Below are 12,526 nucleotides of genomic sequence, written 5' to 3' on the forward strand. Positions count from 1 at the left end.
CGTCGACCACTGATTCCACAATTGATCCATTCTGTACTGCAAATGAAATTGCAAGCATAAGGTGTCAAAGCACAAAAAAGACTTTTTATTCTACGTCCATACGGAGCGGTCCAGGGCTTCAGAGGCGCAATGATGTGAGAGAACGAAGCCACGCACGTGTGAGATTAGTATAGCACTGCTGATAATGCCGGCCCTTGTAAGCCATGTTGCCATACCCACAGGGGCGTGATAACATGCTAAGTGGGCCGACTAGTTTGGCGACACTAATGCCCCATCTACTATATAATTGTCTAAGGGTCACTTCCGTCTTTCTGTCTGTCCTTCTGTCTGTCACGGATATTCATTGGTCGCAGCCTCTGTCTGTCATGGAATCCAAGTCGCTGATTGGTCGTGGCAAAACGCCCACGACCATTGCCATGACCAATCAGCGACGGCCGCAGTCCGGCGGCAATATGACCGCTCTTTCCTCCCCGCAGTCACTCAGTGCTCGCTCCATACTCCCCTCCAGTCAGCCCTCACACAGGGTTAATGCCAGCGTTACCGGACCGCGGTGTAACGCACTCCGATTACGCAGCTATTAACCCTGTGTGACCAACTTTTTACTATTGATGCTGCGTATGCTACGTGACTGGGCAATATACTACGTGACTGGGCAATATACTACGTAACTGGGCAATATACTACGTAACTGGGCAATATACTACGTGACTGGGCAATATACTAAGTGACTGGGCAATATACTACGTGGGCTGTGCAATATACTACGTGGCTCTGTGCTGTATACTACGTGACTGGGCAATATACTACGTGACTGGGCAATATACTACGTAACTGGGCAATATACTACGTGACTGGGCAATATACTAAGTGACTGGGCAATATACTACGTGGCTGGGCAATATTATACGTGGCTGGGCAATATACTACGTGACTGGGCAATATACTACATGACTGGGCAATATACTACGTGGCTGGGCAATATAGTATGTGGCTGGGCAATATAGTACGTGGCTGGGCAATATAGTACGTGGCTGGCCAATATACTATGTGGCTGGGCAATATACTACGTGGCTGGGCAATATAGTACGTGGCTGGGCAATATAGTACGTGGCTGGGCAATATTCTACGTGGCTGGGCAATATACTACGTGACTGGGCAGTATACTACGTAGGTGGGCAATATACTACGTGACTGGGCAATATACTACGTGGACATGCATATTCTAGAATACCCGATGCGTTAGAATCGGGCCACCATCTAGTCAACTAATAAAAGGGTTAATTTACATATCGTAAACGGACTTTAGAAATACTTTTTCTAAAGATCTATTTGTGTCCAGTGTAGTGAAAGGAATGTTAGGCAGGGTATTTAGATAGGTAGACACAACTGCTGGCGGTTCTGGGGCTACGGGGAACCTGACAGGTTCCCTGTTAAAGATGGTGGCCATACTTTATATTGGCAAAACTTGATGACAGGTTCCCTTTAACTGTGCTACCATACTTAACACTGAATAAATTGAGTTGTTTTTAAGATTTTGATTCCATTTTTTGGAGAATTTGCATATTATTAACATGTTTATCAATATTGTGATTTTCATAATTCTATGACATTTCCTTCTTGGTGTTGTAAATTTAATTGTTGAGGAGTGTAACTAGCATGATTCATGATTGAGACCATCACTGAACCGCAGGTCCAGTGTCAGCACCCAGCGCACCCGGGCAAGTGCCGGGGCCCTGAGCAAGTGGGGGGGCTTACTCACCGTCAGGGACAGCGGCATGCTATGTGGGCCCAGTGCCAGTGCCTGTGACTGGGCCCAACCCTCCCACTTGCTCAGGGCCTCGGCACTTGCGATAATTACCTATCCCGCTCCAATGCTGCGGTGCCTTCTACATCTTCTGACTGTGACGTTCAGGTCAGAGGGCACGATGACATCACAAGTGTATGCCATATGCCTGAACAGTCACAGTGCAGAAAGCCAGAAGACGACAACGCTGAGGAGTAGAGCAAGCGGCCAGCGAGGTGAATATTTCATTTTTTTTTTATGTTTTGAGCATCTTATGGGGCCAATTACACATGGAGCAGTATATGGGGCCCATTATCTATGAAGCATCTTATAGGGCCAATTATGTATGGCGCATCTTATGGAGCCTATTATATATGGAGAATCTTATGGGACCAATTATATATGGAGCATCTTATGGGGCCAATTATATATGGAGCATCTTATGGGGTGAATTACATATGGAGCAGTTTATGGGGCTCATCATATTCTGGAGCATTATATGGTGCCCATCATATACTGTATGGAGCATTAAATATACTATATGGAGCATTATGTGGGGCTCATTATTCTGTATGGTGCATTATATAGGGTCCATTATTCTGTATGGTGCATTATATAGGGTCCATTATTCTGTATGGAGCAATATATGGGGCTCATTATTTTGTGTGGCGCACTTTGTGGTGCCAATAATACTGTATGGAGCAATATACAGTCATGGCCAAAAGTATTGACACCCCTGCAATTCTGTCAGATAATACTCATTTTCTTCCTGAAAATGATTGCAAACACAAATTCTTTGTTATTATCTTCATTTAATTTGTCTTAAATGAAAAAAAAAATACAAAAAGAATTGTCCTAAAGCCAAACTGGATAGAATTCCACACCAAACACAAAAAAGGGGGTGGACAAAAGTATTGGCACTGTTCAAAAAATCATGTGATGTTGGCAATAACTAAATCATACTTGCAGCCAGTTGACATGGATTAAAGTTGACTCAACCTCTGTCCTGTGTCCTTGTGTGTACCACATTGAGCATGGAGAAAAGAAAGAAGACCAAAGAACTGTCTGAGGACTTGAGAAACCAAATTGTGAGGAAGCATGAGCAATCTCAAGGCTACAAGTCCATCTCCAAAGACCTGAATGCTCCTGTGTCTACCGTGCGCTGTGTCATCAAGAAGTTTAAAGCCCATGGCACTGTGGCTAACCTCCCTAGATGTGGACGGAAAAGAAAAATTGACAAGAGATTTCAACGCAAGATTGTGCGGATGTTGGATAAAGAACCTCGACTAACATCCAAACAAGTTCAAGCTGCCCTGCAGTCCGAGGGTACAACAGTCAACCTGTACTATCCGTCGGCATCTGAATGAAAAGGGGCTGTATGGTAGGAGACCCAGGAAGACCCCACTTCTTACCCCGAGACATAAAAAAGCCAGGCTGGAGTTCGCCAAAACTTACCTGAAAAAGTCTTAAACGTTTTGGAAGAATGTTCTCTGGTCAGATGAGACAAAAGTAGAGCTTTTTGGGCAAAGGCATCAACATAGAGTTTACAGGAGAAAAAAGAGGCATTCAAAGAAAAGAACACGGTCCCTACAGTCAAACATGGCGGAGGTTCCCTGATGTTTTGGGGTTGCTTTGCTGCCTCTGGCACTGGACTGCTTGACCGTGTGCATGGCATTATGAAGTCTGAAGACTACCAACAAATTTTGGAGCATAATGTAGGGCCCAGTGTGAAAAAGCTGGGTCTCCCTCAGAGGTCATGGGTCTTCCAGCACAATGACCCAAAACACCCTTCAAAAAGCACTAGAAAATGGTTTGAGAGAAAGCACTGGAGACTTCTAAGGTGGCCAATAATGAGTCCAGACCTGAATCCCATAGAACACCAGTGGAGAGATCTAAAAACGGCAGTTTGAAGAAGGCACCCTTCAAATATCAGGGACCTGGAGCAGTTTGCCAAAGAAGAATGGTCTAAAATTCCAGCAGAGCATTGTAAGAAACTCATTGATGGTTACCGGAAGTGGTTGGTCGCAGTTATTTTGGCTAAAGGTTGTGCAACCAAGTATTAGGCTGAGGGTGTCAATACTTTTGTCTGGACCACTTTTGGAGTTTTGTGTGAAATGATCAATGTTTTGCTTTTTGCTTCATTCTCTTTTGTGTTTTTTCATTTAAGACAAATTAAATGAAGATAATAATACCAAAGAATTTGTGATTGCAATCATTTTCAGGAAGAAACTGAGTATTATCTGACAGAATTGCAGGGGTGTCAAAACTTTTGGCCATGACTGTATGGGGCTCATTATTCTGTATGGAGCACTATGTGGTGCCCATAATACTGTATGGAGGACTATACTGTCTGATTTTTGAGCTATTGATATCACTCATATAATGTAAGAAGTTAGTGAAATCTTTGGCATTGTAATATACCTATATTTCTCTGCCATATCTGTGCATCAAGAATCGTGGTATGTGTTAAAGGAACCCACGAAGACTCTTTCAACCAGGACCCACGAAAACTTGGAGCCGGCCCTGATGAACCTGACTGATATCTTTAGGTTCACATTTGCTTTTTAAATTGCTTTTATTTTCATAGTTCAGAAGAATGGAATGCATAGCTATTACCGATGAGTGAACATGCTCAGATAAGGTGTTATATGAGCATGCTCGTGAGCTAACCAAGTGACTTTGGCGTGCTCGATAAATATGCTTGAGTCTCCGTGCCTGCATGTCTCGTAGCTAATCAACAGCCGGAATACATGCAGGGATTGCATGTTTGATAGGCAATCCCTGCATGTATTGCGGCTGTTGAACAACCACAAGACATGCAGGTGTGGAGACTCATACATATTTTTCAAGCACGATGAGGACACTGTTAGCACACGAGCATGCTCAGATGACACCTTATCTGAGCATGTTCACTCATCATCAGCAATAGCTATAAGTTCTGTCATAGTGATGGTCTTTTTTCACACAGATGTGTATCAAGACTGAATGTTGTCTGTTGGGTTGCAATGGCATCTGTGTTGACAAAGATCCAGCAATTAGAAATCATTTCAATTATACATATAAATAACAATGCAAGTGTGAACAGTACCATAAAAATTCTTCTCCCTGGAAACACATGGTCATAAGCATTTCACAGTGAGTGCTGGCCATGATGAGGAGATACTAAAGAGACTGCCAAGTGCTTGTGATCAGCAGTTTCCATAAACCACTCATTCTATGGAGAAAGTTCATGTGTGGCCTGCTCCCCTGTATCTCCCCCAGCAGACAGAACCAACACCAACACCAATCCAGCTTCATACAATGCCAAAATCAAATAGAACATTATGTTAGGGAAAGCCTTTAATTATCTACAAACAAATGGGCAGAATGAATGAAAAGGTAGAGCAGCTTAAAATGGCAATTTTTTTTATTGCAATTAAAAATAAAATGTATACCCGGAAGGGAGTAATTACAGTGGATGCAAAGGTTACATACGGCCCTGGATCTTGGGGAACCAAAATGTCCTTTGGCCCATATCAGAAGGCTAATAATAAATGACAATACTGTTAAAGAATTCTAGCGCTCAGTAAAAATCAGAAGCCACTCTGATGGTCCGTATGGTATCCCTTATTTTCCTCACACTGTACCGATTTTGGAGTCAAATCGTAGCATGCTGCAATTTTTTTTTCTCATACCGAACACAGCTGAGAAAAATATACGCAGATCTGTACTGCCTCATTGAATAACATTGCTCTGAGTGCAATCCGATTTTTTTTTAAATCAGATTGCACTCGTCCAAGTTATACGCCAGTGTAAGCGAGCACTAAAGGTGTTGTCCACTACTCGGACAACCCCTATGTTTGCCCCTAGTAATATAATAACACTTAGGACACGTTCACACGCTCAGTATTTGGTCAGTATTTGACATCAGTATTTCTAAGCCAAAACCAGGAGTGGGTGATAACTACAGAAGAGGTGACATGTTTCTATTATACTTTTCCTCTGATTGTCCCACTCATGATTGTGGCTTACAAATACTGAGGTAAAACACTTAGGCTGCCGTCACACTAGCAGTATTTGGTCAGTATTTTACATCAGTATTTGTAAGCCAAAACCAGGAGTGGAACAAATAGAGGAAAAGTAATAGAAACATCTGCACCACTTCTGTGTTTATCACCCACTCCTGGTTTTGGCTGAGAAATACTGATGTAAAATACTGACCAAATACTGCTAGTGTGACGGCAGCCTTACGAAATATTCAGTAAGTGAAAATGGCCTTATACTCACTTACGATGTCGGCGCCATTCCTGCAGTGTCGGCACTGGCTCTCCCATAACTTTACTATGTCACACTACCACTGCATTACCCCTCTTAACACTACCACTGCAGACAATCAACGCTGGTTTCACTCTCCTCTCTTAGGCCGGGTTCACATTGCGTTAATGGTGTCCGTTAGACGGACTACGTTACACCGCGGCATAAAGCGGCGTAACGCAGTCCTTTAACGCCGCCATTAATTCCTATGTCGGACGCATCGCTAGCGCATGCCCACAATGGGCGTGCGCTAGCGATGTGCTGTCATTGAGTGACGGACCCTGAGATGCGGGCTGCAGAGTTTCCGGGTCCGTCATTGCTAGCGCAGATAGGGCTAGCAGATGCTCTATCTGCGCTAGCGCGATGGAATGTCAGCCCTTGCGTTAACAGCAGCCCGTTAACGTATGTGAACGGGCTGCTGTTAACACAATGTGAACCTGGCCTTATGGACATAATTCCCATCCGGAGGAAGTGAGAGGGTAGTCGTAGCTCTCACTTTCTCCAGATACCTTGATTTGTCCGAATGAGGGGAGAGTGAAGCCAGCGCTGACTGGTGGCAGAGGTAGCGTGACATAACATTGGCCCCAGGAGAGACAGTGCCAACACCACTGGAATGGTGAGGGAACACGACTATAGGTATTATTTTACTAGGGGGAAACATGGATTGAGAAGGAGTTGCCCGAGTAGTGGGCTTTCCCTATAAACCGACATTGCTGAAGGTCAATAGGAATAAATCCTGCATGGTAAGATGCTACGGCGGAAGAATAAGACGCCTGCGTGACGTTTTGGGTGTAACCTTTTTTGAAGAAGTGAGATGATACCCCGAAATGTTGCACAGGTGTGTGGGCATCTTATTCATCGGCTGCACCATCTCTGCATGCAGGATTTATTCCTATTGACCTACAGCAATGTACGATTAAGGTAGCAGTGTGCACCTACGTGAAATCAGTTTTGTATACATATCACTTTATTGGATTGTAGGTCTGAGCTACGTTCAAATAATAATTGTGATTGAAGAAAACAGTTTTGTGTATCTTGGTTTAGATGTAATAATATTAAAGACTCATGATAGCTGAGGGACTTTGTTGGGGATTTTGCATTGGGGCCTACGAGCTTCAAGTTACGCTTATGCGCTGCACGTCAGCATAGTAAACAAAAGTGCCCCCTTCACCACCACCGGAAGTGGAGAATCATCCTATTTTACAAGAAGGAGATAAGCACAATTACTCAGTCATTGCATAAGTGTACCTCACTCACTATATCATTATACACTCACACACAAAAGAAAAAGAATAAAAATCACAGACGTAACAGGATCAGCCTATACATAGACACCAAATCAGTCAGTCTACTCTTACAAGTGTATATTAAAAAAGGATAGAGAAACTTCAACCTTTCTCACAAGTAATTAACAACTTACAGCCAATTAATAACTTAGCAAACATCTGGCCATGGTCAACCAGTGCAATGTACTTTAGTGGCGATCACTAATGTATGGAAATGGTAGTACTTACTAGATGAGAGTAGAAGTTTAGCATGAACTTCTTCTTGAGAATTAATTTAGCAAACATCTGGCCATGGTCAACCAGTGCAATGTATGGTAGTGGCGATCATAACGTATGGAAATGGTAGTACTTACTAGATGAGAGTAGAAGTTTAGCATGAACTTCTTCTTGAGAATTTAGCAAACATCTGGCCATGGTCAACCAGTGCAATGTATGGTAGTGGCGATCATAACGTATGGTAATGGTGGTACTTACTAGATGAGCGTAGAAGTTTAGCATGAACTTCTTCTTGAGAATTAACTTAGCAAACATCTGGCCATGGTCAACGAGTGTACTGTAGGTTAATGGTGATAATGTATGGAAATGGTGGTACTTACCAGACCAAAGCAGAAGTTTATCATGAACTTCTTCTTGAGACAAGGAGTCTTCTGCCAGGATTGTGGACGTCAATGCATAGGGTAAAGTAGATCCAAGGCACACATTATACTTGAGGGATTCACAAGTGGTGGTCTTCTTGCATCTATCCATATAAAAAGACTCATTGAACTGAACCTCTCGGGTTCCAGAAATGTAACCGAAAAGCCAAAGCCCCATCATGTAGTACATCCAGAGCACCATGGAGGAGGACATCTTTACAAGAGAGAAGAAGGGGGAGGATGGGAAACTCTAAGACTCTCCAGACTGTGTGGCTATTGCATTCAGTACAGCCTGGCTTTGTCTCCTCTTCAGCAGGAAGGGTGCACTTCTATCCCCCTCTCCTGTAGCCTACCCTCCTCCATTTTCCTCCCATTTAATGGAGACGATCCCGAAGCACAACTTTTAGAAGTACAACTTCCATCCAGCTAAACTGCCCCACAAATCACTGAAACATGAGGCTTGATTAGATCCTACAACCCACTCCAGTCCTGATCCAGAAAACTTGCAGGAAAGGGCAGGATAGGAGTGAAAGAATGTAATCTGATCCCAGCTATTCCTCCTCCTCCTCCTCCTCCACTCTCTGCCTGCTTAGTTTTGCATCACAGGCTGCCTCACATTTTAGGAAAGTGTCTTCTATGCCACAAAGGATCTAGTACCCAATGCAGCAAGAAAGTTCCAGCTTTGTGTCTCATCTTGAATGATATCTGCCCTCATTCCAATTAACATCAATTTAGATTAGTTTAAAGCTAGAACTCTCCTGTACTCAGCCTCTTCTATAAATATTGTCTCCTGCATACATTTGTTAGCAATCACCCTGAAGATTCAGAGTTACCCCAATGTTCTGAAGGCTAGATAGTCATTATTCATAGATCTAGCATACTTTACACAAATTTCTGGGGCAAGAAAGGGATTTGTAGGGAAAGTAGAATGTAATCTGATCCTGGCTATTGCTGTGCTGTGGATTTCTCCTCCTTCAGTCTCTGCCTCCAAAGTTTGCATCCACACTACTTCACATCAGCTTCTCAGTCACAAAGGGGTGTAGTGCAAAGGCCAAGTAACAATATGCTGAAATGCACCAAGAAGGTTCAGATAGCCCCACAAGTGTAGAAAAAGAATCTCCCGAGTGTCATCCAAGAAATTCCAGACGATTTTTTTCTGTCATTCGTTCGCAATCCGCTTTTTATACAGCAGCAATTATTTAAAAATACAAAATCATGTATAGTTTCCTGTGTGAAATAATTGCAATCTGTCTGTAATAATTGGATGTTATACTGTGGCTCCATAAGACATCCGATTTTTTTTTTTGGTTGCACCCATAGACTTGAATGAGTGAGTCTTATCCGACACAGGGGAAATTAGTGCATGCTCTGATTTTTTTTTTTCACGAGCAGATTTATTCCATGCAAAAAAAAAAAAATCGCTCATCGGCACTGCCCCATCAAATAACATGTCCATTTTTAATACCAGCACTTGGACCAAAAATACAGCTGTATGAACTTAGCTTATACTATACTATTTTTCACAGATACAGAAACTTAACATGGACAAAACAGAATTCATCATATTTCCCCCATCTCACGTGACCCCCCCAACGAACCTATCCATTACAGTAAATGGCTGCCCACTCTCCCCAGTCACACAAGCTCGCTGCCTCGGGGTAATCTTTGACGCTGATCTCTCCTTCAAACCACATATCCAAGCCCTTTCCACTTCCTGCCGACTTCAACTCAAAAATATTTCACAAATCCATTCATTCCTCAACCAAGAATCTGCAAAAACCCTAGTCCATGCCCTCATCATCTATCGCCTTGACTACTGCAACCTCCTGCTCTGTGGCCTCCCCTCGAACACTCTTGCACCCCTCCAATCTATTCTAAACTCTGCTGCCCGACTAATCCACCTGTCCCCCCGCTATTCCCCAGCCTCTCCCCTCTGTCAATCCCATCACTGGCTCCCCAATGCCCAGAGACTCCAGTACAAAACCCTAACCATGACATACAAAGCCATCCACAACCTGTCTCCTCCATACATCTGTGACCTCATCTCCCGGTACTTTCCTGCACGCAACCTCCGATCCTCACAAGAGCTCCTTCTCTATTCGCCTCAGGGGCGGACATACCGCCGGTTCAACCGGTGCAACCGCATCGGGACCCAGAGCGGGAGGGGGCCCGACCCGACGGACATACACGGCACGGCACGTCGGCATTGTTGTGACTGCTGCGTGGATCCTGTAATGAGCGCCGGCGCTGCGGTACCCAGAGCGAGTGACCGCTGGTGAAGAAGCTCAGAAGCTGCCGTGCCCGCCGCTGCCCGGAGTCTGCGGAGACCATCTGTCCGCAGTCCGGGTCCGGGAGAAGGAGCCAGGAGCAGGTGAGTATCATATTTACCTGTCCACGATCCACGCGCCGGGCGCCGCTCCATCTTCCCGGCGTCTCTGCGCTCTGACTGTGCAGGTCAGAGGGCGCGATGACGCATATTGTGTGCGCGGCGCTCTCTGCCTGATCAGTCAGTGCGGAGAGACGAGACGGTGAGGACCAGCGGGCGGGCAGAGACGAAAGTCGAGGTGAGTATGTCTTTTCTTTTTTTTTTAATTGCAGCAGCATTTATATGTGGCACAGCATTATATGGAGGAGCATCTATGGGGCCATAATGAATTGTATGGAGCATTATGTGTGGCGGCACAGCTTTATATGGAGTCCATATAAAGCTGTGCCGCCACATATAATGCTCCATACAATTCATTATGGCCCCATAGATGCTCCATATTATGGATGGAGCATCTATGGGGTAATAATGAATTGTATGGAGCATTATATGTGGCGGCACAGCTTTATATGGAGCATCTATGGGCCGGGGCCATAATGAATTGTATGGAGCATTATATGTGGCGGCACAGCGTTATATGGAGCATCTATGGGCCAGGGCCATAATGAATTGTATGGAGCATTATATGTGGCGGCACAGCTTTATATGGAGCATCTATGGGCCGGGGCCATAATGAATTGTATGGAGCATTATGTGTGGCGGCACAGCTTTATATGGACTCCATATAAAGCTGTGCCGCCACATATAATGCTCCATACAATTCATTATTACCCCATAGATGACCATAGCATCTATGGGGTAATAATGAATTGTATGGAGCATTATATGTGGCAGCACAGCTTTATATGGAACATCTATGGGGCAATATTCAATAATGAATTGTATGGAGCATTATATGTGGCGGCACAGCTTTATATGGAGCATCTATGGGGCAATATTCAATAATGAATTGTATGGAGCATTATATGTGGCGGCACAGCTTTGTATGGAGCATATATGGGGCAATATTCAATAATGAATTGTATGGAGCATTATATGTAGCGGCACAGCTTTATATGGAGCATCTATGGGGCGATATTCAATAATGAATTGTATGGAGCATTATATGTGGCGGCACAGCTTTATATGGAGCATCTATGGGGCAATATTCAATAATGAATTGTATGGAGCATTATATGTGGCGGCACAGCTTTATATGGAGCATATATGGGGCAATATTCAATAATGAATTGTATGGAGCATTATATGTAGCGGCACAGCTTTATATGGAGCATCTATGGGGCGATATTCAATAATGAATTGTATGGAGCATTATATGTGGCGGCACAGCTTTATATGGAGCATCTATGGGGCGATATTCAATAATGAATTGTATGGAGCATTATATGTTGCAGTATGGAGGGGGGGGAGGGGTAGGGGGGGCCCAGGAAGATTTCTTGCACAGGGGCCCTCTGCAGTCTGTGTCCGCCCCTGATTCCCCTCTTATCTCCTCTTCCCACAATCGCATACAAGATTTCTCTCACGCATCACCCCTACTCTGGAACTCTCTACCACAACATATCAGACTCTCACCTACTATCGAACCCTTCAAAAAGAGCCTGAAGACCCACCTCTTCCGACAAGCCTATAACCTACAGTAACCACCGATCGACCAAACCGCTGCATGACAAACTCTACCATCGCCTACTGTATTCTCACCCATCCCTTGTAGATTCTGAGCCCTCACGGGCAGGGTCCTCTCTCCTCCTGTACCAGTTATGACTTGTATTGTTTAAGATTATTGTACTTGTTTTTATGTATACCCCTTCTTACATGTAAAGCGCCATGGAATAAATGGCGCTATAACAATAAATAATAATAATACAAAACATACCCATTATAACCTATGGCGCTATTCACATGTCTCTGTTTTTTCATAGACTGCGTGTCCGTGCAAAACACACGGAGAAATGTCCGTTGTATTTCCAGGAGTACTTTGTACAAACTCCCTTTTTTGAAGTAGGCATTTCATTTATTTAATTTCCCATTGCTAGGTATCTGACCAGTCGGACCCCGCACTGCTCTGCCCCCATCTACATTAAGGTCACCTGGCACAAGGTGAGGTTTTAATACTAGAGGATAAGACCATCCCAACTGGGGTACACTTTGGCGTGGTGAGATGGCATTTACGCGTAATTGACTATAAACAGTGCTTACTAAGTAC

The 12,526-nt window shown here is 44.0% G+C and overlaps 1 protein-coding gene across 1 annotated transcript in view; it reads right to left on the reverse strand.

Annotated features, from left to right (window-relative positions):
• The window catches only part of SMO (smoothened, frizzled class receptor), a 65,720-nt gene extending 57,195 nt beyond the window's left edge, over positions 1-8,525 (reverse strand). Inside the window, exon 1 of the mRNA XM_069765416.1 lies at positions 7,959-8,525. Coding sequence (XP_069621517.1) covers positions 7,959-8,211 — 253 coding nt within the window. The 5' untranslated portion in view covers positions 8,212-8,525. The remainder of the gene's footprint in view (positions 1-7,958) is intronic.
• Positions 8,526-12,526: the final 4,001 nt, after the last annotated feature.

The sequence above is a fragment of the Ranitomeya imitator genome, chromosome 4, assembly GCF_032444005.1.
Source record: "Ranitomeya imitator isolate aRanImi1 chromosome 4, aRanImi1.pri, whole genome shotgun sequence".
NCBI classification, from domain to species: Eukaryota; Metazoa; Chordata; class Amphibia; order Anura; family Dendrobatidae; genus Ranitomeya; species Ranitomeya imitator.